The sequence below is a fragment of the Canis lupus genome, chromosome 17, assembly GCF_003254725.2.
Source record: "Canis lupus dingo isolate Sandy chromosome 17, ASM325472v2, whole genome shotgun sequence".
NCBI classification, from domain to species: domain Eukaryota; kingdom Metazoa; phylum Chordata; class Mammalia; order Carnivora; family Canidae; genus Canis; species Canis lupus.
Window position 1 is genome coordinate 57,223,912 of NC_064259.1, and position 24,927 is coordinate 57,248,838.

At 38.3% G+C, this 24,927-nt stretch overlaps 1 protein-coding gene and 1 long non-coding RNA gene across 34 annotated transcripts in view; one reads left to right on the forward strand and one right to left on the reverse strand.

The window, feature by feature from the left end:
• The window catches only part of LOC112664092 (phosphodiesterase 4D interacting protein), a 400,486-nt gene that overhangs the window by 149,690 nt on the left and 225,869 nt on the right, over positions 1-24,927 (forward strand). For 32 of the 33 annotated variants that reach the window (XR_004806427.2, XM_049095446.1, XM_035700992.2 and 29 more), the window contains 12 exons: positions 1,306-1,464; positions 2,360-2,473; positions 2,657-2,794; positions 3,711-3,890; positions 4,832-5,026; positions 7,881-8,048; positions 8,220-8,301; positions 12,510-12,601; positions 15,591-15,707; positions 16,074-16,211; positions 17,044-17,156; positions 18,305-18,432. Coding sequence is in view for 32 of the 33 variants with exons in the window: in XM_049095446.1 (XP_048951403.1) it covers positions 1,306-1,464; positions 2,360-2,473; positions 2,657-2,794; positions 3,711-3,890; positions 4,832-5,026; positions 7,881-8,048; positions 8,220-8,301; positions 12,510-12,601; positions 15,591-15,707; positions 16,074-16,211; positions 17,044-17,156; positions 18,305-18,432 (1,624 nt within the window). In the remaining variant the exon portion in view is untranslated. Of the gene's footprint in view, positions 1-1,305; positions 1,465-2,359; positions 2,474-2,656; positions 2,795-3,710; positions 3,891-4,831; positions 5,027-7,880; positions 8,049-8,219; positions 8,302-12,509; positions 12,602-15,590; positions 15,708-16,073; positions 16,212-17,043; positions 17,157-18,304; positions 18,433-23,388; positions 23,835-24,927 lie in introns of those variants that run through there. The other variant, XM_049095459.1, reaches the window with a different exon arrangement.
• LOC125752740 (uncharacterized) lies at positions 5,021-15,112 on the reverse strand. Its single transcript, XR_007402898.1, has 3 exons — positions 14,929-15,112; positions 9,410-9,510; positions 5,021-7,746 (listed from the first exon to the last, which is right to left on the reverse strand). It is a non-coding gene; the product is annotated as an uncharacterized LOC125752740 (long non-coding RNA).

Consider the following 24,927-nt stretch of genomic DNA (forward strand, 5'->3'; position numbering starts at 1 on the left):
GCCAGATATTGGGCTGTGTTCTGGAAATACAAGAGTGAATATCATAAGCTCTTTCCTGTTAAGCTACTTGTAGTTTAGTATGAAATAGTCACATAAACAGAATTTTCGTGTGGCAAATACCAAAATGAGTTAAAGGAGTTCTGTGTGGGTCCGATAGGAATATATAGGAGGGGCTGAGGAAGGGAGTTAGGGAGAGCTTCATGAGGGAGGAGCCATCTGGGGTTATTCTTGAAGTGTGAGTAAAGATTACCAAGACAGAATAATGGTAAACAACAACCAAGCTCAGAGGAATGGCATGTACAGTTAGCCACATCTTTAAAAAATAATCATTATTATTATTAAGTGGTTCCTTTATCTTGCTAGAGTATATGCTGTCGATTTTCTTTTTAAGGATTTAAAAGGGGCAGCCCAGGTGGCTCAGCGGTTTAGCGCTGCCTTCGGCCCAGGGTGTGATCCTGGAGACCCGGGATCGAGTACTGCATCAGGCTCCCTGCATGGAGCCTGCTTCTCCCACTTCCTGTGTCTCTGCCTCTCTCTCTCTCTGTATCTCTCATGAATAAATGGATAGAATCTTTAAAAAAAAAAAAAAGATTTAAAAGGATGATAGAAATACTCTGTCCTTGAGCTTATTCAGGTTTCCAGTGGGACAGAGTTCTGCTGAGTAGAGCTATCATTTTAAAACTAGAAAGTATTAGACTACTAATATGAAATTTACATCTTACCGCCATTCACAGTTGCCACAGCTTCCTATATCCTATTTGATTCATGTATAATATATATTTTTTAAGATTTTTTTAAAGCTTTTATTTATTCACTCATGACAGAGAGAGAGAGAGAGAGGCAGGGAGAGAAGCAGGCTCCATGCAGGGAGCCCGACACGGGACTTGATCCTGGGTCTCCAGGATCACACCCCAGGCCGAAGGCGGCACTAAACTGCTGGGCCACTGGGGCTGCCCAGATTTTATTTATTTATTCATGAGAGGCAGAGACATAGGCAGAGGGAGAAACAGGCTCCCTCTGGTGAACCTGATGTGGGATTCGATCCCAGAACCCTGAGCCAAAGGCAGCCACTCAACCACTGAGCCCCCCGGGTGCCCCTGATTCATGTATAATATTTCTTTTTTTTTTATTTTTTTATTTTTTTTATTTTTTTTTCATGTATAATATTTCTACAGTAATTTTAAGAATGGCACTTTTCTGCTACTTTTGTTTTATTCTATATGTCTTGAAAGTTTTAAGGACTCCCTATCTACTAACCAGGTGAAAATTTTAGATTGTTTGAAAAAGGGAATCTGTTTAATTCAGGAATTACGGAAAGCCTTGCAGCAGCTCCAAGGAGAATTACAGAGTAAGAGCCAACAGCTTCGTACCCTGGAGACTGAAAAATGTAATGAGATCAGAGCCCATGAGCAACACATTCAACACCTAAACCATAGTCTGAGCCACAAAGAGCAGCTGCTTCAGGTGAGTCTACATAATGGTTTTAACTAAACTGGGCTCGCAGAGCTCTGAAAGTTCCATTCATGTAATTTCAGGATATTAGTCCACTTGTGTTGAGTACCTGTTACATGTAGAGAACTGAGAGGTGGGAACCAGGAGGGTACAAAATAAATAGAAAGTACAATTCACGAACCACAATACTAATCAGCATATGTACAAAATAATAAATATAGATCTGAAAGATTTAAGCAATAAATATTCAGCAAATTAAACATGTCTGTGAACTAGATACTATGCTAGATGCTGGGAAGACAGAAGATACAGCCACTGCTCTCAATCTAGTAGGTGAAGACATCTGTATAGGAATTTCCAGTTACTTATGTGATAAAATGAACATCAGGGAAAATAGGAAACACTGAAGATGACTGTATTTACTTCTACCACTTGCTCTAAGCTTTAGTCCCATTGAATCCCTTATGTTCTGCTGAACGTACAGTTTTTTCCTCATGTGCATGTATTGTGTATACATTTTTTGTCTGATAGAAATACCCATACCACCTCTTCATTGGGGAAACTCCCAGTTCTTTAAGATTTAGAGTAAATGTAATCCCTTTGGGAGATCTTTAGTGACATCTTCAGGCAGGTTTAGACCATGCATCTTGTGGTCCCCCAGTGGCTGGCTATGCAGACATAGCCGTATATGCATGATGTATATATAAATTCATATATGCACACACACATATACACATGTGTACAGTAATTAACAATTTGTATGTCTGTTATGTCTGCTAACCTGTGTTTTCCTGGAGAGTGATCACATTTTGTTTTTTATCCTGAATAACAAATTGCTTGGCAGAGTGTAGGAATTCAATGCATATTAGATAAATGAATAAAAGGAAATATTTTTTGGTCTTGTTAGGAATTTCGGGAGCTCCTGCAGTATCGAGATAAGTCAGACAAAACCCTTGAAGCAAATGAAATGTTGCTTGAGAAACTTCGGCAGCGAATACAAGACCGAGATGTTGCTTTGGAGGTATGTACCTTGATTTTGTTTATGGCACTATGGATTATTCTGTTCACATAGGTACTTAAAAATATGTGTACACTTAATTTACTGCTTTTAGAGTTGGTCTTCCCTTCCTTTATATTTTCATTGTATACGTGTGATCACAATAGTGAATCCTCAGGAGCTTTAGGATCCTTACTTTCCTTGCAGCGGGCTATAGATGAAAAGTTCTCCGCCCTGGAAGAGAAAGAAAAAGAACTGCGTCAATTTCATCTTGCTGTGCGAGAGCGTGATCATGACTTAGAGAGATTGCGTGCTATTCTCTCCTCTAATGAAGCTACCATGCAGGTAAGAGCACAACCTGTCTTGAGATCCTTTTCCCACTTAGATTCTATACCTGAAGTATCAACCCCTTTCCCTCATTATCTGAAAACCAAGATATTTGCTTTATGAGAAAAAAAATACAAAAACAACAAAAATAGCCATCATTATAGATTAGGAAGTAAGAAGTGTTAGTACTTCTGCTGTGGACTTTGTAGGGGGAAGCAGTGAATATGGATTTTCAGACATCCTTCTGATTTGTTTCTAATCCTTGTCAACATCTATATACTTTTACATGAGCATTGCCAGCATACAACTGTTACAGTGTTGTTTTCTCATTAATGCTATATACATATCCTTGTATAGCCACAGTCAGAACACTTGATTATTAGTATTTGCTCTGGCTATTTTCGCATATATATTGTAGAGCTTATATATTTAACCATCTGCCACTTCTTTTTTTTTTAATCTTTTTTTTTTTTTTAATTTTTATTTATTTCTGATAGTCACAGAGAGAGAGAGAGAGAGAGACAGAGACATAGGCAGAGGGAGAAGCAGGCTCCATGCACCGGGAGCCCGACGTGGGATTCGATCCCAGGTCTCCAGGATCGCGCCCTGGGCTAAAGGCAGGCGCCAAACCGCTGCGCCACCCAGGGATCCCCCATCTGCCACTTCTGAAAGAAGTCCTTCGCTTCCTATATAGCATAGCCTGCCTCCTCAAAAATACTTCATTTATCATATACATTACATTTATTCTCTAAACAAATTAGCTGAGAGTTTCTAAAACCAAAGAAAAGATTAGTACGGTACTGTTAGATTAGATAATAAGTTTTCTTCTTTTGCAAAAAATTGATAATTTAGGAGATAAAGACGGATCAAGTCTTGTTTATCCTGTGGAGTGTGGGATGGTCCTTTGACTTATTTTTGCTTTCTTTTACTATAGAGTATGGAGAGTCTCCTGAGGGCCAAAGGCCTAGAAGTAGAGCAGTTATCAGCTACCTGTCAAAACCTCCAGTGGCTGAAAGAAGAAAAGGAAACCAAATTTAGCCATTGGCAGAAGGAACAAGAAAGTATCATTCAGCAGTTACAGACATCTCTGCATGACAGGAACAAAGAAGTGGAGGCAAGACTTTAGTTAATTAAAGTCCATTGGTTTGGTGATTACATAATCTCAGTCTTGGATTGGGACTCTTTATGTCTGGGAGGCCAGTGCCCCAAGTCTCAAATTCCATCCTGTGCCTAGGCAAGTCATTGGCTTTCACTGAGACTTTTTTCCTCCACCTTCAACTCAAGGTGATAATTCTCTTTCTCAAATAAGCCATGTGAGAATTAGAACTAAAACACGCACCTATAATATGATAGCTAACTTTTATTAGTGATGGTGCTCATGCTTTTAGGCACTGCTGTAATTGCTTAAAGAATCCTAACTGATTGAATGCAACAAGTCTATGAGGTATATATTATTATCCTCCTTTTACAGACAAGGAAACAGACTTCTAAAATGAAGGAACTTGTCCAAAGTAGCATAGTTCTTAAGTGGCAGAACGAGGAAGCAGTCCAGGCAATGTGGTTCCACAGTTTTAACCACCAGTACTACCTCTAAGTATAGAAGTAGGAACTTTGTCACCATGGTAATCAGTATAGTGTTCATTCTTTTTCAGCTTATCATTTTATGTTTCCCCTATAAAAGTTATACTGGGGAGAAAATAAATAAATGGACTGAATGTCCATTTATTTTCATCTAGTATTAATTATTACATACCCTGAGCAAGCATATGTAATATTTTACCTAGAAAGGGCAAGGGCATACTTGAGAAAACAACATGTAAGTGGCCATTATAAATATTTTTCTTTATTGTTAGTGTTCGTTCATTGAGCGTGTTTTTACAGTCTTCTATGTACCAGATCTGTGCTAGATCTGGGGAAACAAAAGTAAATAAAACATGGTACTTATTCTCCAAAATCCCAAAGGTCTTTCTTCTGTAACAGATTCTTATTAAACCTCTTGATAAGTAGCAGAGGGACTTCTTTCCTCCGAAACTTACACTGTCCCTTCCGTTTCAGGATCTGAGTGCCACCTTGTTCTGTAAGCTTGGACCTGGGCAGAGTGAGGTAGCAGAAGAGCTGTGCCAGCGCCTACAGCGAAAGGAAAGGATGCTACAGGAACTGCTAACCGATCGAAACAAACAAGCAGTGGAACACGAAATAGAGATTCAAGGCCTGCTTCAGTCTATGAGCACCAGGGAGCAGGAGAGCCAAGTAAGGACTAACACACAGACCAGAAGGGTGTCAAGTGCATTTATAGCCAGTCTCTGAATAGGGAGCATTTGAACATTGTAGCATGTGTGTGTCTGTGTGTGTGATTTCACAGTATGTCGTGTTAAGGTTTCTTCCTTAAATCTGTTACCTAGGCGACAGTTTTACATCCATCAGCAGAGCATGCAATATTTTTAGAGCACTTTGCATTGAGAAGGGTGCCTAAACAATACACATGCCCATTAACTGCATTATGTACATTTTTTTCCTTAGTATTCTGATAATTTTGAAAGAAGGGAATATAGGGTTCATGAGTATATGGGTTTTTGATTCTTAATTATTCAAGACTTGAGTGATAGTTTCTATTTCTAGGCAAGGTATGGGAAAATGTACACTTGACATATTTTTTCTTAATTCCTATAAAATCTGAATTATCTTTTTTTTTTTTTAATTTTATTTATTTATGATAGTCATCAGAGAGAGAGAGAGAGAGAGAGGCAGAGACACAGGCAGAGAGAGAAGCAGGCTCCATGCACCGGGAGCCCGACGTGGGATTCGATCCCGGGTCTCCAGGATCGCGTCCTGGGCCAAAGGCAGGCGCCAAACCGCTGCGCTACCCAGGGATTCCCTGAATTATCTTTTTTTAAAAAAAATATTTATTTGAGAGAGAGAAGGAGCAGGGGGAGGGGCAGAGGGAGAAGCACACTCCTGGCTGAGCAGGGAGCCTGATAACGGGCTCAATCCCAGGACCTTGGGATTATGACTTGAGCTGAAGGCAGACACTTAACCAACTGAGCTACCCAGGTGGCCCTAAAATCTGAATTATCTTAATAGGAAAAAAGATTGTGTTCTTTTCAAAGGCTGTGATGACAAATAATCTTATAGTAACATGGGATATATTAATCTTACAATACTGGTACACAGGTATTTTGACAGTCAGCTCTTTTTTTTTTTTTTTTTAAAGATTTTATCTATTTATTTGAAAGAGAGAGAGTGTGAGCATAACTTGGAGGGAGAAGCAGACTTCCCACTGAGTAGGAACCACCCCCTTCCCCCTTCCAATGCAGGGCTTGATCCCAGGATTGTGACCCAAGCTGAAGGCATATGTTTAACGGACTGAGCTACCCAAGCTCCCGTCAAAAATAAATTTTTAATTTATCCTCATTCCCAGATATCTTACTCCTCAAGGCTAGAGATGTGTGCTGCATTTCAGGGTCCAGTTACTCAGAATCCCCCCAGCCAGTTTTGGGGAGGACTAGATTCTCAGCATTTGCCTTTATTATCTGACCATAATATTCTCTAATGCTTCCTTATATCATGGTATGGTTACAGCCCTCTTTTCTAATCCTCAGGCCCACTGAAGTGAATATACATTTCCTTAGAAACATGTTGCCGTGAGCTGTAGAAATTGCTTCTAGAATAGACCTCACAAAATCACTGAATTATTTGTCTTTGGAAGGAGGCTAACAAAAGTCTTTTCGACGAGTGTTCTTCTTAACCCCTTTGTAACTTGAAGTAACTAGTTTATTTCACCTAGAAAGAAATACTACACACTGCTGATAGTGGAAGCCACTGAAATTACAAAAAGATTGTTTTAACTCAAGAAAGAGAGCAATGGCTGCATTCTTCTAGATCTGCTTTTAAAATTTTACATCAGGAGAAATTCCCCTGGATAGCTTTTTAAAAACAGATTCCCAGGTTTGCTCCTGGGACAGAAATTAGGAGGTATAGGTAGATTCAAGAATTTGCATTTTTTACAAGCTTTCTTCTACAGATTTTTATTCAGGCAAATTAACAATGTACTGTTACCTCTAAAATGGCTGTGTCCAGATCCCTAAAGATCCCAAATTTTACTTACAAATAATGTAAGGTTACTCTTTTATTTCCCTTAGAAATTATGACAAGAGCTTAGCTTCTCATTAAAACAGTAGTCATTGTCCTCAGAAACAATTGGTACTGATAACAGCTAATACAGTTCTGATTCATCATCTTTTACTCCCAGTAATTTTAGTCTTAGTTTATTATTTCCAGATTTTCTGATTAAATGCAGGCTTTCTGTGTGGTAGTGGTCACAAATAATGTTCTAGATCTTTTCCTTATTATGCCATCACTTGCCTTAGAAAACTGGGATTTGAAATTAAATAAATGGAGTTTGGTGGTTTTGAGGTTCAGATTTTCCGGATTGTCTGGTCTGATAAAAAAATGTCTCCATGTAACTGATATATTTAATAAATATATATTGAAGGCCTATGTGCCAGACACTGTTCTGGATGCTTGTGATTCAGCACCAAAGAAAACATCATAGAACCTGCCCTTAGGAAACTTATATCTAGTTGATAGACAATGAGCATAAATTAAATGACAGTAAGTATGTTGTAAAAAAAACTTAGCAGGACAAGGAGAGTTGGGAGTAGAGAAAAGGTTGCTGTTTTAGATAAGATATGCAGAGGAGGCCATTCCGATGAGGTATCATTAGGAAAAGATATGAAGGAATAAACCAAACAAATGTTTGGGTGAAGAACATCCAGGCCAGAGGCACAGGTGTCTGCATAAAGGACATCTGCTCTCCCACAAGGTGGAATCTCCGTATCTTGGTCTGGAAGAGTTCTGGCAGGGCCAACTTCATATTGTTTTATCTGTAATAGATATGTTACACTCCGTTTTTCCAGTGTTCTTCCTTTGAGAAACTTTCTTTCCACTCCTCAGCTATTTTTCCCTGTAAACTGAAAGTAAGGAAATTATTTTGGTGGAGCCCACTGGCTTTTCATAAACCGTTGACTTTTAACGAATAACTTCAGAACACAAATTTTGTTTTATTAGAGTGTCTTCCTAAAAGTATGTTTGATTTCCTTACTAGGCCGCTGCAGGGAAGATGGTGCAAGCCCTTATGGAAAGAAATTCAGAACTACAGGCCCTGCGCCAGTATTTAGGAGGTAAAGACTTCATGGTTTCCCAAGCACTCATCTCTAACCAACCCACAGAAGTCACCTCCAACAGCCCTCGTCTTGGAGAGCAGACTGATCAAGTAAGAATTATATGCTTGTGTAGATGTTCATGCCAACTGCCTTTTCTCTTTATGTGTGAGGCATATGTCTGTTGATTTTAATACCAAATTATATGAGAACATGCCAGGTCCTTGTCGTTGTGATCATGGTTCCTGCACCTTTCTAAATCCCCTGACTCTTCCAATTTTTAGGGTTCAGTGCATATACCCTCCAAAGATGATAGCATTTCCCTGACTGCCAAAGGGGATACCAGTATACCCAGGTCCTCATTAGGTAAGTATCAAATTTAATTTCACTAAGGAACCTTTTGTCTTTTCTTTCTGTAACTCTGTTAACAGGTTTGGCCAAGAATCTCCCTTTTCCTACCTTAATGGAAAAAAATAAGTTTAGATTTCCCTGAAAGGCTGAAGACATGTCTATTCTAAAAAGAACTGCCCCAGGGATCCCTGGGTGGCACAGCGGTTTGGTGCCTGCCTTTGGCCCAGGGCGCGATCCTGGAGACCCGGGATCGAATCCCACATCGGGCTCCCTGCATGGAGCCTGCTTCTCCCTCTGCCTATGTCTCTGCCTCTCTCTCTCTCTGTGTGACTATCATGAATAAATAAATAAAATCTTGAAAGAAAGAAAGAAAGGAAGGAAGGAAGGAAGGAAGGAAGGAAGGAAGGAAGGAAGGAAGGAAGGAAGGAGAAAAAAGAAAGAGAAAGAAAGAAAGAAAGAAAGAAAGAAAGAAAGAAAGAAAGAAAGAAAGAAAGAAAGAAAGAAAGAAAGAAAGAAAGGAAGAAAGGAAGGAAGAAAGGAAGAAAGGAAGAAAGAAAGAAAGAACTGCCCTTATCTTATATCTTACGTTGAATTGAGACTGTTGTTCTGGGTATACAGTTTGGCCCCCCAAAATTGCCTCCCAATTATTCTTTCCAGGTAGCTTTGCAGAGGCTCAGAAATGCAGGAGGTAGTGTTTCCAAACCTACACAACAGGACCATGGGGCTGACACCTTCTCCTGGGTATCTTTCAAGCAGGCCAGGGCTACTCACGGTAACTTGATGTAATCTGCATTACAGTGTTGAGAGGGGGAGGCAGTGTACTGGGCAGGATCATAGCCATCTAAGAGATGGTTGTATGCTTTGAACTCCCTAAAAACAAACTCTCTACTATACATAGTAGGAGCAAAACTTAAATGAGTCCTGGGGATTATTAAAGTCCCTGAATTTCACAGAGCAAAAGTTTGGGATCTAGGGTTGCATTAAGGAAGAGATATACCCAGTGAGTTCTAGAAATGAAGCTCACCATCAATGAAGTGGTGATTATAGTACTATATAAGAAAGGTAGTGGACTTGGAGAATTAATTTATAATTTGTTAATGATATTAAGAATGTAAAGGGGTACCTGGGTGGCTTAGTTGGTTAAACAGCTGACTAGATTTCAGCTCAGGTCTTGATCTTGGGCGGTCATGAGTTCAAGCCCTGTGTTGGGCTCCATAGTACCTACTTAAAAAAAAAAAAAAAGAATATAAAAACTTTGTGTCAGTGTTATAGTGTAAGGTATTCTGGAATTCCATAGATAAGTCATGCAAGTAGTTATTTTTTAGTAGGAAAACTGTCTCAAAGAGTAAAGAATGCTGGATTTGTTTAATTTACTTCCTATGCACCTCTTTTCAGAAAGTATCTTTCTGCAATTTTTTATTTTGCAAATTTCAATCTTCTAGAAAAGTAAAAATAATGGTGAATACTCAAATACACTTTTTTCCATATGCACTTTTATTAAGATTCACCACCTATTATTTTGCCACATTTGCATTATGTCTTTACATGTACACACACACATGTTTTTTTCTAAGCCATTTAAAAATTACTTAGATATAACACTTCATTTCTAAATACTTCATTATGTATTTCCTAAAAGCAAGGCCATTCTCATACATAACTAATTCTCATATTCAGGAAATTTATCCTTGGTATAGTCCTGACACCTAATGTACAGTCATATCCAGAGTTCCTATTGTCCCAGAAATGTTCCCGATGGCTGTGTCTCCCCCTCCAAGACCATAAATGCATTTAGTTGTCATGTCTCATTAGTCTCCTTTAGCCTAGAACAGTTTTCTAGCCTTTTTTGTGTTTTTTGACATTGGCATTTTTTTTTAAAGATTTTATTTATTCATGAGAGAGACAGGCAGATACATAGGCAGAGAGAGAAGCAGGCTTCATGCAGGGAGCCTGATGTGGGACTTGATCCGGGGTCTCCAGGATCATGCCCTGGGCTGAAGGCAAACACTCAACCCCTGAGCCACCCAGGTATCACAGCATTGGCATTTTTGAAAACTCTGGGCCAGCTAATGGCCCTCAGTCTGGCTCTGATTGTTCCTCATGATTCAATTCAAGTTAAACATTTTTGGCAAGGATACTAAAAGGTGGGACGTCTGGGTGGCTCAGCGGTTGAGTGTCTGCCTTTGGCTCAGGGCATGATCCTGGAGACCCCGGACCAAGTCCCACATCGGGCTTGCTGCATGGAGCCTGCTTCTCCCTCTATGTCTCTGCTTCTCTCTCTGTGTCTCTCATGAATAAATAAATAAAATCTTTAAAAGGATACTAAAGGCTGAGGTCTTTCTGAGTGCACTACAGCAGGGGAATACGTGATGGCGGTTTGTATTATCCTTGGCTACGATTACATCTGCCACACCTCTCCATTCTGAAGGCTCATGTCTCCTTCTGTGTTTAGACCCTCCAGCTAACATCCTGAGAGGCTGACATTTTCCTCACAGCCCAGGAGTTCTAGGCATCCTTTCAGCCTTGCCCAAACTAGCTGTTATGTTGGTAGTTTAAAAAAGGGACTTCTCTTTCTAAAATTTCTTCCTTGTTTATAAGCATCTGTTCTTTCATAAAGAGCTGCCCTTTCCTTATTATTCCCCACACTCTCATTTTTTTTATATCAATGTGTTCTAACATTCCTTTTTTTTTTAAAAAAAAATCATTTTATTATTTGTTTCTGTCATTATTCCATCTGATACCCCAAGTACCCTCGATTTGGCCAGTTGGAGCCCTCTCAAGCTGCTCCTCTGTCCTTTTGCTGTTTCTCCATCCGTTTTTCAGCACTTCCATACTTGTTGGCACAGTGAAATGTTCTGTGATCACCTTTCACTTTCCTTGCCTCAGCCCTGGAACTGTCCGTTACTTCAGGGAGCCCTGGTTCCTTTAAGTGGTTAATGATAGTTAGGTACTAATATCTGGGCATAAGATAGGTTCGTAGCCACAAGTATGTCATTTGCTTCTAGGCCCTTTTAAGTGAACAGAGCCAAGGGATGTGTGTGCATGTGTGTGTATTTGATCCTGATTTCTCTAATTCTAATTTAACAAACAGGTTTTTTCTTTGCCTTATTTTGTATTTGTATTTGCCTTTTTTTGACATCAAGAAACCTGTTATGTCTAACATCAATATATTTACCCATTTGCACAATACACAAAAGTAGGTTGGAATTGCTACATGAATACCACTGTCAACAGTAAATCTATTAAATAATGTTTTAAGATTTCTTTTTATTATTATTTTTTAATCCTTAGACTATTTCCCACTGCGGTCATACAGTTAGAATAGTGAGTTCAAAAAATTACTTGGATTAATTTTTTTAATTTTCTGGATGCTTATATTGTCTATTTGCATATTATAGGTTCATTTATTTATGTTAACATTCAGTTTTAGGCTTTTTCTTCCCCATTATTGCTGAACTAACTTTGCACATTAAAAATAAAACATTAACATGGTTCACAACTCAAATATATAAAAAAGTATGCTCAGAAGATCCATAAACTTCCATAACATTCCTCCAGTTTTGGGTGCCTGGGTGGCTCAGTGGTGAGTGTCTGCCTTCAGTTCAGGTCGTGATCCTGGGGTCCTGGGATCGAGTCCTGCATTGGGAATCCCGTGGGGAGCATGCTTCTCCCTCTCCCTATGTCTCTGCCTCTCTCTCTGTGTCTCTCATGAATAAATAAATAAAATCCTAAAAAAAAAAAAAAAAAAAAGCATTGCTCCAGTTTTCACCCCTCCCTCGAAGACATCCAATTTCATTTCTGGGTTATCCTTCATTTCTTTTTGCAAAGTGAGAAAGCAGTCCTATGTCTGTATGTAATATGTGTGTGTTCTTTCCTAATATAAAACATACTACACTAGATGTCTTCTTCTGTACCCAACTTGTTTCACTTAATATATTTTAGAAATTATTCCATATCATAAAGAGTTTCGTCATTCTTTTTTACAGTTGTATGTAATACTTCATTGCATGTATATACTGTGGTTTATTCAGTCTTCTTTTTATAGTCATGTGGTTCGATTGCTATGGTTTGCTATTACAGGTAATGCTACAAAGAACAACCTGTGTGTATATTTTTGTTGTCTTTATGAGATTGTGTATTTGGACTCAGTTCATCAGAAACAAGGCAGCAGAAGTCATATGATGTTCTAGTGATTAAAACTAGTGCTGTGTGTTCATTTTTAGGAGACCAGGATACAGTTGCAGGGCTGGAAAAAGAACTGAGTAATGCCAAAGAGGAGCTTGAGCTCATGGCTAAGAAAGAACGAGAAAGTCGGGTGAGTGTTCTATTCTAGTAAGGCTAATTTCTAAATTCTTGTTATTTTCTTTCAAAATAGTTTATATAGAAAAGAGTACAGCTGTCCAAGTATAACACCTAGGCCCAAATGCAAAGTAAGGCTTTTTTTTTTTTTCTTTCTGGAGAAAAATAGAATTGCTTTATGTATACATTTTCTCAAAAGATGCTCTTAATGTTTATAAATGGAGACCATTAAGTTTTTAAGTCTGAAAAGACAAATGCCAATTGGCCCATTGCTGGTTGGAATAATTGTAATGGACTTGTGAAAAAATGAGATACTATATAATTGCTGCTTGGAAGTATGACGTTAGAATCCATGAAATTAGTATTAGAAACATGGAATAGAAGAATTTGGGGGATGATCAATGATGTTCATTGAGTTCTTGCTATATGCACTGCACTGTACTGGGTAGTTAGATTAGCACTAAGGCTTAAGCTCTGCAAAATAAGTGGTATTGGCCCTACTTACAGATGAAGAAGGTGAAACACTGATTTTTTATTTATTTATTTTTTAACATTGAGATGGGAAGGAGCGCCTGCGTGGCTCAGTCAAATAAGCATCTGACTCTTGATTCCAGCTCAGTCAGAATCTTAGGGGCATGAGATTGCAGATTTCTTTCTCTCCCTCTCCCCCACTTGCTTATGCAAGCTCTCTCAAAACAAAACAAAACAAAACAAAACAAAACCCTAGAGGTGGGGAATTGTCATAGAACTAAGACATACCAAAGCTGATTTAAATTCAGGTCTTTTGTGATTTAAAATAATTGGTAAGAAGCCCTTACTTGGAGCAGATCATTTTCCCATTATGTTGTATTTCTAGCAATAGAATTTTCATGGGCTCCTGCATTAAGTTTACTTGGCTTCTCAGATTTGTTCCACCTCATTGCCAGAATGAGATCTATCATATAAAACCTGTTTTCATATTTGTGGTAAAATTGTCTTATTGTACCTCTTAATTTCTCTTATTACTGTATTTCTTCTTACAACCAGACTCCTGTTATATGACTCAAGTTTTGAGGTTATGAAATTGTGTGTTGTTTTAAAAATACCAGTTTTAAAAATCCCCTAGTTCCTCTCCTACTTTTGGGTTCCACCCTAGCATTATCTGATTACTCAATGTCAGATATTTCAGTTTCCATATGGCATTCCTGTCTTTCTCATATATGCTTGTTTCAGAGTAATGTTAACTTTTTGGCTCTGTCCTGTTTGGGGGAATCATAAAATTAAGACTATGTATAGTTGTTTTGAGTGAGTTGTATTTAGTTATATTGCTTAACTTTTATGTTCTTAATCAATCACCAACCTCTCAGTTTGATGCCATATATTCATTATCACATTCTGATATTAGATATATGCCAAAAGCCATGTGGGTTTTCCTGAATTTTTAAACATTCCTTCTACCACCTTGAAATAATAGTAATAGTGGTAGTAACAGTTATCATTCACTCTTTGCCTGCCAGCCACTTTTAAATACATTTTTTCTATTCTCACATAGCCCTGAAATGTAGGTATTATTTCTGTTTTACAGTTGAGAAAACTGAAGCTCAGTTTAAATGTCGTGTAGGAAGATTATGCCAAGATTTAAAGCCCAAAACCCTTGTCTGCTTGACTGTAGACCTTTATCATGCTGCAATGTTTTCTTCTTCATGTTTGAATTTTTCTTATATGGGGCAAATACCTGGCTATATAATGGTAGAGGTCTCTGAAGGGAGCCTAATAGGTAACACTCCTTTTTTCATACCCAAGATCCAAACAAACTGAGAAATAAAACAACGTAGTGGCAGATAGTTTGGTATTTTATCAACTGCATTACTGATAAAGGCTTAAGTAGAGAACTTAATGCAAGAACCAAGGGGCCCTTTAGCCAAGCCCCAGAATTAGGTAGACTTATCTACCCTAGTCGCAGACAACATTGGGCCTCTGCAGACCATTCTGCATGATGAGAAAGAGCCTGCCCTTGGAGAAGCAGTGGCAAAAAACAGGCTTCCTGCAGGCAGGTGCCTCCAAAAGAAGAAGAAAGATGGAGTGGTGTCAAGCCTGCCTGGTTTCTTCTTCCCCAATATACCATTAAGATAAGCCCCTTTACCTGCCTGGGGCTGAGTAAAGGGATGGAGAAAGGTGAGGAGTAATACTAACTGAGGTCTTTCAACAGGGAAGAGTAAATGAGGAGAAGCATTTCTTCCTAATGCACCACAGGAGCCCAGAGCATCAAATAACTTTGTGTAGTTATAAATCATCACCAGCTCACAGAATAAACTGTCAGCATTGATGGAATTCAAAGTAAAATTCTTACTGCTTATGACTTACATGTTATATCTTAAAGAAAGAGGTGCTGCTTTCTTTAGGAAGCTTGGCTATACCTTAAACCAACTGTATGTCATCTGTCTTCCTTGTCACACCAATTTCTTTAATTATCTCAAAATATAGTTCCTTATGGTGTGTACTTACAAATAACTTGCTATTACCATAAAGAATACATGGATGTGTAGAATCTACAGGGCATTATAACCTCGTGTTCTGAGTCTGCTTCCTTGAGTTTACATTCTGAATCTCCCACTTCCTAGCTCTGGGACTTTGAACAGGTTTTCTTGATTTCTCTGCCTTAGTCACTTCATCTGTTTACTGGGGAATAGAAGAGTAGTGATTCAGTTGTTGGGAGGATTGACTCATCTACTAATGGTGACCAATTTTTTTAAGTAGCAGAATAAACTCATTAATTAAACATTTGATATGTTTGATAGTGCTAATTAAAAAAGTGCTACCATTACAGCTTCCCATTAAACACCCTTTGGTACCACACTATGTGGTTTATTGATCTGATCCAGTAGAACACTACTTGTCTTCTAGTTGGCACTTGCATTACTGGCTGATGGTGAAGTATGGAAAAACTTTGACCTTGGTATTCAGAAGTAATTGTGACATATACTGTGTCTTCTACCTACTGACTTCAGGATTTCTTCTCTCAACAGATGGAACTTTCTGCACTACAGTCCATGGTGGCCGTGCAAGAGGAAGAGCTGCAGGTGCAGGCTGCTGACATGGAATCCCTGACCAGGAATATACAGATTAAAGAAGACCTCATAAAGGTTTTTCAAAGCTTTTTAAAGATCATTGAAAATGACTATAGCTCAGAATACCTGTGGGTCATCTTCAAACATTTGTATATTTTGAGTCCCTTGGCCAGTCCTTATTTCCTTGATGTGCTGTCAGATTGAGCCTTTTAATATCACCGTATTTTTGACTAGTATTAGAGTTGCTGAGATTTCATAAAGAATATATTATTTCATATGGCTTATCAATATTCCACTTGGAAATATGGTAGACTATTTGTTCCTTTGCTGCTCTGCCAAATAGCAGGTTACAATTCCGAGAGCAGGAGTCACATGCTCCACTGACTGAGCCAGTCAGGCACCCCGTGGATTTATTACTAGCTTTTTTTTCTTGACTTTTAGGACCTGCAGATGCAACTGGTTGATCCTGAAGATATACCAGCTATGGAACGCCTGACCCAAGAGGTCTTACTTCTTCGGGAAAAAGTTGCTTCAGTAGAATCACAGGGTCAGGAAACGTTAGGAAATCGAAGACAACAAGTAAGCTGTTAGAATATAAACTTTATTTTTACTGTGACACAAACAGTGGAAAAGCTGTCAATCTCAGTTATCTCTGAAGGGGTCTGTTGATGGGATTCCATAGAGAATTTGTGCTCTAAAGTTTCCTGCCTTGGTCTGGAGCAGCAATTGGTACCTTAACTATTTGTAATTCCTTTGTAGCTACTACCCTTTAGCTGACCTTCCTTCAGTGCCAGATGTCTGAAAAAGACCTACTTGCCTCTACTCCCTGTCTCTGTTATTATCTCTCTCACTAACTACTCATTTCTCTCTAATCCTGGCTTTAACTCAAGCAGTTCACTTAAAGTGCTGCTGATTGTGTACTGTCATAGCTCATTTTCTTTACAGCATTTCCTGTAGCTCACTGATACACGTCTATGACTGTTGGGGTCTCCTCCACCCACTAGGTAATAAGTTTATCCCTAGAACAGAGCCTGGCAGTTGGAATGTGTTCGATAAATATTGAATGAATGAATGAAGAATATGAGTAAGTCCAGCTGTATGTCTCCTTCTGGCCCTTCCTCTCTTTCCCTTCCACTCCCTTTTCTTAGCCTCTTTCCTGTGCTTCTGAATTCTCTCTCCTCTTTCTTCTTCTTGCTTCTGTGTTTAATTTCTGCCCTGTATAGTTTTAAAGATTAAAAAAAGAATGTGACAATGATTTGAAAACTGTAAAATATAATAGAACGTTAAGCAAGTAGTAAGATAGCTTTTTTGGTCATGGTGCATGTGAACAGATTTCCTTTGACTAATTTCTCGGGATCCACTGTGGCTTCAGGTCTCATGTCTCTGCATATTGCTTCTGTTCTTTCCTCAGTTGCTGCTAATGCTCGAAGGGCTGGTGGATGAACGGAGTCGGCTCAATGAAGCTTTACAAGCAGAGAGACAGCTGTACAGCAGCCTGGTGAAGTTCCATGCCCATCCAGAGAGGTAGGAGACTGACGGCAATGTTTATCCTTCTATTCCTCTTTAGGTGCAGGTGCTTATGACCTCAGAGCAGTGAGTAAGAAAGGCAGAGACAATTACTAGTGCTACTCCATTTGTCGTTTGTTGTATGGGGGTCACTCTGAACCTAAGTCTTGAGTCTTGAATCTTGAATAGGGCCTATCTCACATAGCTACACAGAGATCAAACGAGAAGACTTGTCAGGTGACTAAAATACTGCCTTGTGTGTATGTATAGTAAGCACTCCATGTATTCCCCTTTCCTTCCTCTGTCCCATGTCCTGGGAAAGGCTGTTCCATTCTAAGAGTAAGAATATAAAGGATATTGATACTCACTGAGTATCACTGAAGAAAATATATTTACCATGATGGCTAATATCAACCCAGGATCACTGATAGTAATCATGATCAGTGTATATGCTTGCACTTCCTGCTTTTCAGTCACATATATTATATTGTTCTGGTTCATTTCATATTCCCTTTATTTTTTTTTTTCTTTCTGCCTTCACTCTTGTCCCTTTTTCTCTTTCCTAATTTTTATTCTTTTACTATTCAGTTTCTTCTGGTTGTTGGTTTGTTCAGTTTAAGCATTGTGTATCTTTTTACTTCAGGAAAATGAAAGCAGAGCAAAGGTGTGATAAGACAACTTGATTTTATTACTTATTAAAGACTCTCTGGATTTTTAGTCTCTCTGAACTGGATTCCTTTTTAGAACTGTCCATTTTGGTGATCAAACGAGAGAACACAGATCTTCAAGAGCAGTCCTCCTTTGTTCAGAGTTGCTTCAGCTTGCATTTAGTTTTTCCTGGGCTTTGGTTTTTCAGAAACTAATATTTATAGTCACAAAGTGAAATTTCCCTTATGTTGGCTATAGGGGTATGAGATAAGTCTGAGGAACTATAATTTAAGTGACATTGGGCCACAATCTAGCATAAAAATGAAAGCTTTAAAGAAAGGATCAGGCTTTGCTAATATGTCAGCAGTGAAGGATAACAACACCAAAACAAAGACAGCATTCAATTATTGTGTCCTAGAAAGTGTCTTTGAGAAAGTCTCATGGCTCTTTGAAGTATATGTAGACTCATAGCAATCAGTAGCTAATCCATCTTCCTTCCTTGTGGCATGTTTACTCAGCTCTGAGAGAGACCGAACTCTGCAGGTGGAACTAGAAGGGGCCCAGGTGATACGTGGTCGGCTAGAAGAAGTTCTTGGAAGAAGCCTGGAGCGCTTAAGCAGGCTGGAGACCCTGGCTGCCATTGGAGGTGGGGAACTGGAAAGTGTGCGAGTTCGTCACAAGCATGCCTTCTGAGCACTGCAGCCCAGGATGGAAAACCTTGTTTGCACTAACCTGAGAGCCCTGTCTGACTCTGGCAGAATTCAATGGTGACTTGCTAATGGTAGAACGATTACAAGTAGCATCAACTACAAAGTGAAACTCACCTTAGTCTACCTGTATGGCACTGTACATATCTATCTCTGAGTTAAATGGTGGAGGTTACAAAGTATATGTGCACCTTTTAAATCATTCCATTTCAGCTTTCTCACCCATACTCACTCTTTTCCCTGGCCCCTCCTTGTTCCCTCATCTCTTTCCATGGGCCAATAAAGTTTATTCCTCTCCTGCTCTCACTGTCCATTTCATATGTTCCAGATCATGTCATAAATGCATGCGTGTGTATTTTTGCCATCAGTCAACTCCTGCTCTATGAGTGAGAAAATTTTTTTAATCAAATAAATTCAAGATGAAAGAGAGAGACATTAAATGTCTATAAGAATGACTTTGCAAAAAAAAAAAAAAAAAAGAATGACTTTGCAAAAGAGGTATAATCCTTATCAGAAGTTAATCAAACCAAGTCTTGCCATAGTAGACTACAAGTATTGGAAGGGTCAAGTCGAAGAGAGGAGGCAAAGACAGAGTGTTAACAGTAAACCTTCTCCTCTGATATGGTTTCATAGTTGATATTGAATAATGTTGATAGTGAAATTAGATTAGTGAAATGCAGATTAAATTACATTAATATTTTCCCTTTAAGCCAAGGGTATACTATGTAGTCAGAACACAAATTCAATAAAAACTCATTTCAATTTTTTTTTTCCTAAATATTTTATTTATTCATGAGAGAGAGAGAGAGAGGCAGAGATACAGGCAGAAGGAGAAGCAGGCTCCATGCAAGGAGCCCGATCAGGACTTGATCCCAGATCCCAGGATCATGCCCTGAGCTGAAGGCAGACACTCAACTGCTGAGCCATCCGAGCGTCCCTCATTTCAGTTTTTATTTTTATTTTATTTTTTTAATTAATTTATTCATGAGAAACAGAGATAGAGAGGCAGAGACACAGGCAGAGGGAGAAGCAGGCTCCATGCAAGGATCCTAATGTGGGACTCCATCCCGGGTCTCCAGGATCACACCCTGGGCTGCAGGCGGCGCTAAACCGCTGCGCCACCGGGGCTACCGCCTCATTTCAGTTTTTAAACATGGAATTGGGTGAACAGGGATTGAGGCTTTCCAGCCTGTCTTTCAGAGCATGATTCTTTATATAAAAAGATAATTTCAAATGCAATGTTCCCCTTTAAATTCAGCATTTCACCAAACTGCTTATTGCAGCCAAAGGAAAGTAGTGCGTCTAGTTTTTCATTTGGTAGTGGCACAAGATGGAGCCCTAGGCTTTTCATGTTTTTAGTACTTAACCATTACTACATTAAAATAAGTAATTAGCAGGCCTTGAAGTGTTTGAATAGTTCAGCAAGAAATGTCACAAATCTGGGTTCATATTGTCTCAGTGCTTTCTTATGGGAGCGTGACGGGCATAAGGAAGGGGCCCTGGAGATTGTATTTCTAGCTTAAATGTCAAGAGTATGAAAAGTAGCCAGGATTATTTAGGAGCTTTGTGGGTTCAACACCATGAGGTTTCATAGTTCTGCTGGTTATAAATTCCCTAGACTAGAAGCTAAGATTTCAGGTTTTAAAACATGGAATTTGGTGAAGAGGGCTTGATTTCCAGCATCATGAAGGTGACTGAGTACTCTTTCTCAGGGGGTGCACTATGATTTTTTTTTTCTGTTTTCCCTTCATTTTTCACATGACAATTTAATTTCTTTCACATTCATGTGTTGACATGGGCTGCCTTACATTCTAAATTCTGTGCAACTTTCTGTAACTTTAGCCACGTATGTAACAACAGATAGAGCATCAGTCAAACCAAAGTGGACAGGGAAGAAAATGTTCTACTAGAGAAACTCCCTGGGATTTTCTGATGAAGTATTTTGCAGAAGATTGATCGCCATAAACCTTCCCTTAATGAAACGCTTTCCAGTTTTCATGGCCTTTGGGGTGGGGGTCATTTAAGGAAGGGGATAGGGAGTATGAGCAGAACCATCACTTTCTTAGTCTTCTAATCTTTAGAGACCTTTTCCTGCACAAGGCTAAAAAGAAAGCGGGTAATTGAACTTACAGAAATGTCACCCCAGCAAAGACTACTCTCATATGATTACAAGGCATTTAGGAAGTATTTTCCCTTAATTTTGCTAACAGACCAAGGAAGTTTTCTAAGTATTCTGTTAAGATTCAACCATGGATGATTCTTGGATTCTAATGGTTTATAGCAATTACAGTAATGTCTGATTACTACTCCTACTTCAATCATCTTCTAAAAGTAGGAATTTCCATTGGTATCTTGAAAATATTAAATGTTACTAAGTGTTAGAAATATTAAGATAGCTAGTTGAATAATGAGAAACCCAACTTCCAGTTGAAAAATGATCAAAATAGATTAGTGGGAAAAAAATAAGTGAATCCTGGTCCTGATTTGGATCCTGAAGAGACAGACTAACTTATGCTACAGTTGGTCCTTGGGAAATGTTTTAGAAAATTAAGTTATTTTGTGGCAAAAAATAGAAGTTGCTCCTGATACCGTAGATATAACTAAAATCTGCTACTAATGTCCTGGAATGAGGCTTGCGAACAGCTACCTGGCGAGAGCTTGCTAGTCTTAACAGTTTTGTGTGATTATTTGGCATCTTATTAGAGAACTCACTCTGATGAATTTTGTTCTGTAACCCACAGATAGAGGAATGTTACCTTTACTTAATCAGATTTTTAAAAGATTTGTCAATGTTGCTATATAGAGTAAGAGATCTATAAAGATTTAAAAAATCATGACCTATACAGGATATTAGATCCTAGCCACAAAAAGCTTCCTAGAAAGTTCTTTATTATATTCTACTTGCACAGTTTATATACCTAAGTGACCTCTGGGACAGATATATATATATATATATACCTTTCACTTTTATGCCTATTTATAGTAATTTGCTATCTGGTTCTGGAAAGTTTGGTTCACAGATTCAAAATTCAAGAAAATTCATGTTCTGTCTCTTTTCAAGTTTAATCTAGGATTCTCTGATTAGGGAAAGGAGAAGCAGATCAGACTATACTAACAATTGCTCCTTTCATTGAGGAATAAAAGTTGACTTACCTACAGTCCCATCCCTTTAGACTATAAACCTCAGAGGGATGATACTTCAGTTCTTTTGCTTTCCTTGAGCTAGTATTAGTAAACTCTAGTTCCTGTTTGTTAGGATAAAGGTATTGTTTTCTGCTTTTATGATCTTTTTATATGAAAAAGTCATAGAATCTTCACATTTGAAGTCCCTGAAAAACTCAAGTTGCCTCTTCAACTAGGGCCTCAGTAATAATTCTGTAGGTTTATAGCCAGTGTCCTGCAGGGAAATGTGATAATCACCCTGAGAAGCTAGGAAGAAATCATAGTAACCCACACCCTTAAAGTCTACTTTCTGTCTTGCCTTGTAGAAATGATACAGAGGTAGAATAAATGAAATTAGCTTTCTTTTTCAGATACTGACATCCTGTGAGATATGAACATGAGCATATAGGATATTTTCTCTTTTAAGATTAAAACTTACCTTTTCTTCTCACTTTGGTCGCGAAGAACCATCAGTACTACAAAGAGTAGCTAGGAGTATGGAGCATATAGGAGGGAACCTGGTAATAAAAAATAGAAGGAATGAGTCAATGAAACAATACATCAGAATGATTTCCATAGGTTAATAGTTTCTGAGTTTTAAAACTTCTTGGAATATGGATTTAAGACATCCTCTCACTAGACATTTAGAGTAATAACTTTGTTAAACAACTTCATTATAATTAGAAGACAGGCATGTTGCTTTTAAGTAATCTGAGTATTGACAAAAGGTAAGTCCTCAACTTCTTTCAGTATAATCACGTAAGCCAGGATGAACTTCCCAAATTAAAAAGTTGCATTGTAATTTTCTTCGAGTAGAGGATGAGAAGTGGAAGGGAAACACAACATGTAAAGCTGACAATACTAATTTTACCAGATGTCGAAAAGAATGATCAAACTTATAAAGTGATGTGCTAATTCTTTTTGCATTACTTTCCCTTTACGCTGCTTAAAGTCAAATTCCAGAAATAAAATTTTTTATTTATCATACTGTTTTCCTTTTGCTAAATGAAGGATAAAATAGAAAGTTCAGCAAGAAAATGTTCAATGGAAAATAATATGAAGAATAGGGGTGTTAAGAAGAACTAAATCAGCTTCTGTGTTCCCTTTAAAAACTCATAATTTCCTAGCACATGCATGTAGCTTTGCTTTTAGTATATAACTTGAGTATGTAGTGCTTCCTTTTACAGTTATCAAAATCATTGCTCTAAAATACCAGCCTCTCAATCTGTAAACTTTAGAGGTATGTGTGTGTACAACTATGTTATATAAGTCATGAATTTCTGTTTCCATGAAGTATTCAGTTTGGTAATAAAAGCAGCTTTACTTTTATCACTTCTTAAAATTTTGGTCCTAGGGCTGTCAAGAAAAAGTAAAGTGATTCCATAGCAATTCAAATGAAGAAGGAAGTGACATGTTAAATGATCCAATCACTTGGCATTAGATTATTTATAGGACTATTTTCCCACCGAAATAAGCTGTATATTTTCCTCTGGAAATTCATTTCTTCATGGCACTGTGCTGTGTTAAACTGTGTTAACATTTGTGCTGAAATGGAGAGTGTACTTTTTAATACATAAGTGTTAGAATTTCAGCTACTTTAGTCGAGAGACAGAAAATTGTTACTGATCCAATAAAAGTATCAAAGGCCAAACAGTAACCATTTGGTTTCATTCTTGAAAAGATTTATGAGAAGTAGGGAAAGCTCACGTCTTTTTTTGTTTGTTTCCTTATAGGAGAATCAGTCTATTGATCATTCTACTAAAAATCCAAGGCAAAGTTAACGCTCTGGAATGAGTGAATGCTTTTGTAATTTATTTAACTAGAGGAAGGAAGAGGAAGAAACCTGGATTATTCTCTCAAGGAAGTGAGACTAAAGAAACAGCATTACACTTCCCTCAGAAATGTGAAATGAACTACTTTATCTTAAAAACTCTTTCTTGTTCTCCTTGCTGTTCTCCTCTTACTGTTCTCCTTGAGAACAGTAGCAAACAGGATGGAGATTTGAGGAGCAAGCTGTTATGCTGGGGGGTGTTATTCCTGTAAATATTCCTGGAAAGGCCTGCTGCTTATGCTCTTTGAGGGGAACAAAGAAGCCGTGAGCAGGAAAAATTCCTTGACATTACATCATTTCAAATCCCTGGAAAATTGCTTTCTGAATAAAGTGCAAGCTGGAAAGCCACTTAAGAGATGTTGCAATCTAAAGACAAAGATACACCATAAAAGGGCTTGACCAGAGACAGCAGTTTTCTTTCCTAGCTACTTGTTTCAAGATCAGAATCTGTCTAGTGAAGAATTTTATTTTTCAGCAGAAGCCTAGGGAGGACTATATATATATATATATATATATATATATATATATATATATATATATATATATATAGTCATATAGGACAACTTCTCTATATATTAGGATATATATATATATATACACACACATGATCTTAAGGTCTTTTTTAGGAAAAGGAGTGGGAAAAAAAAAAAAGGAAAAGGAGTGGATGCGGAGTTTGACAAGAACTTTTTTGTTTGATTCTGTCATATAGCATAATATTTAAGTCAGGGGTACTTTAGTTGGTTCATGATGTGAACATGTGAGAGTTCTGGTATTGAGCACATGGCAGAATGTTACAGAATGAGAGTGAGCTGGCCCTCTTGGATCTGGTGTGAGGCTCTGGTACGAGAGGGGAAGACGAGCTGCGGGCTTGGCATCACACACTGGCTCTTGCTGTACAGTTTTCACTCTTTGAATCTCCTTCCAAAATCAGTCAAATATGACTTCCGCTGTGTTCTGAGTAACTATATGGGAAATATTACTCCTTTTCTGTTGGTTGAATGTAAATAGTTTTTTTTTTTTTTAAAGATTTTATTTATTTATTCATGAGAGACACAGCGAGAGAGGCAGAGACGTAGGCAGAGGGAGAAGCAGGTTCCCTATGGGGAGCCTGATGTGGGATTGGATCCCAGGACCTTGGGATCACGACCTGAGCCAAAGGCAGATACTCAACCACTGAGCCACCCAGGTGTTCCCAATAAACAATAATGACTGTAGAGTAGAATTCAGGGAAAATGATCTTGTAACCCCATTGGCCTCGTTTCTGAAGAATGAACACTATATAACTTCCTCTAAGGTTTATTCATACATGATGGAGTTTTAAGGCAATTACAATGTAATAATGATGAATCCTATTTGTAAAACACCGGTTCAAAAGAATTCATCCTACTTTACTGGCAACTGTCCTGTGAAGCACAGAGACCAGAAAGTATTATTTCAAGCC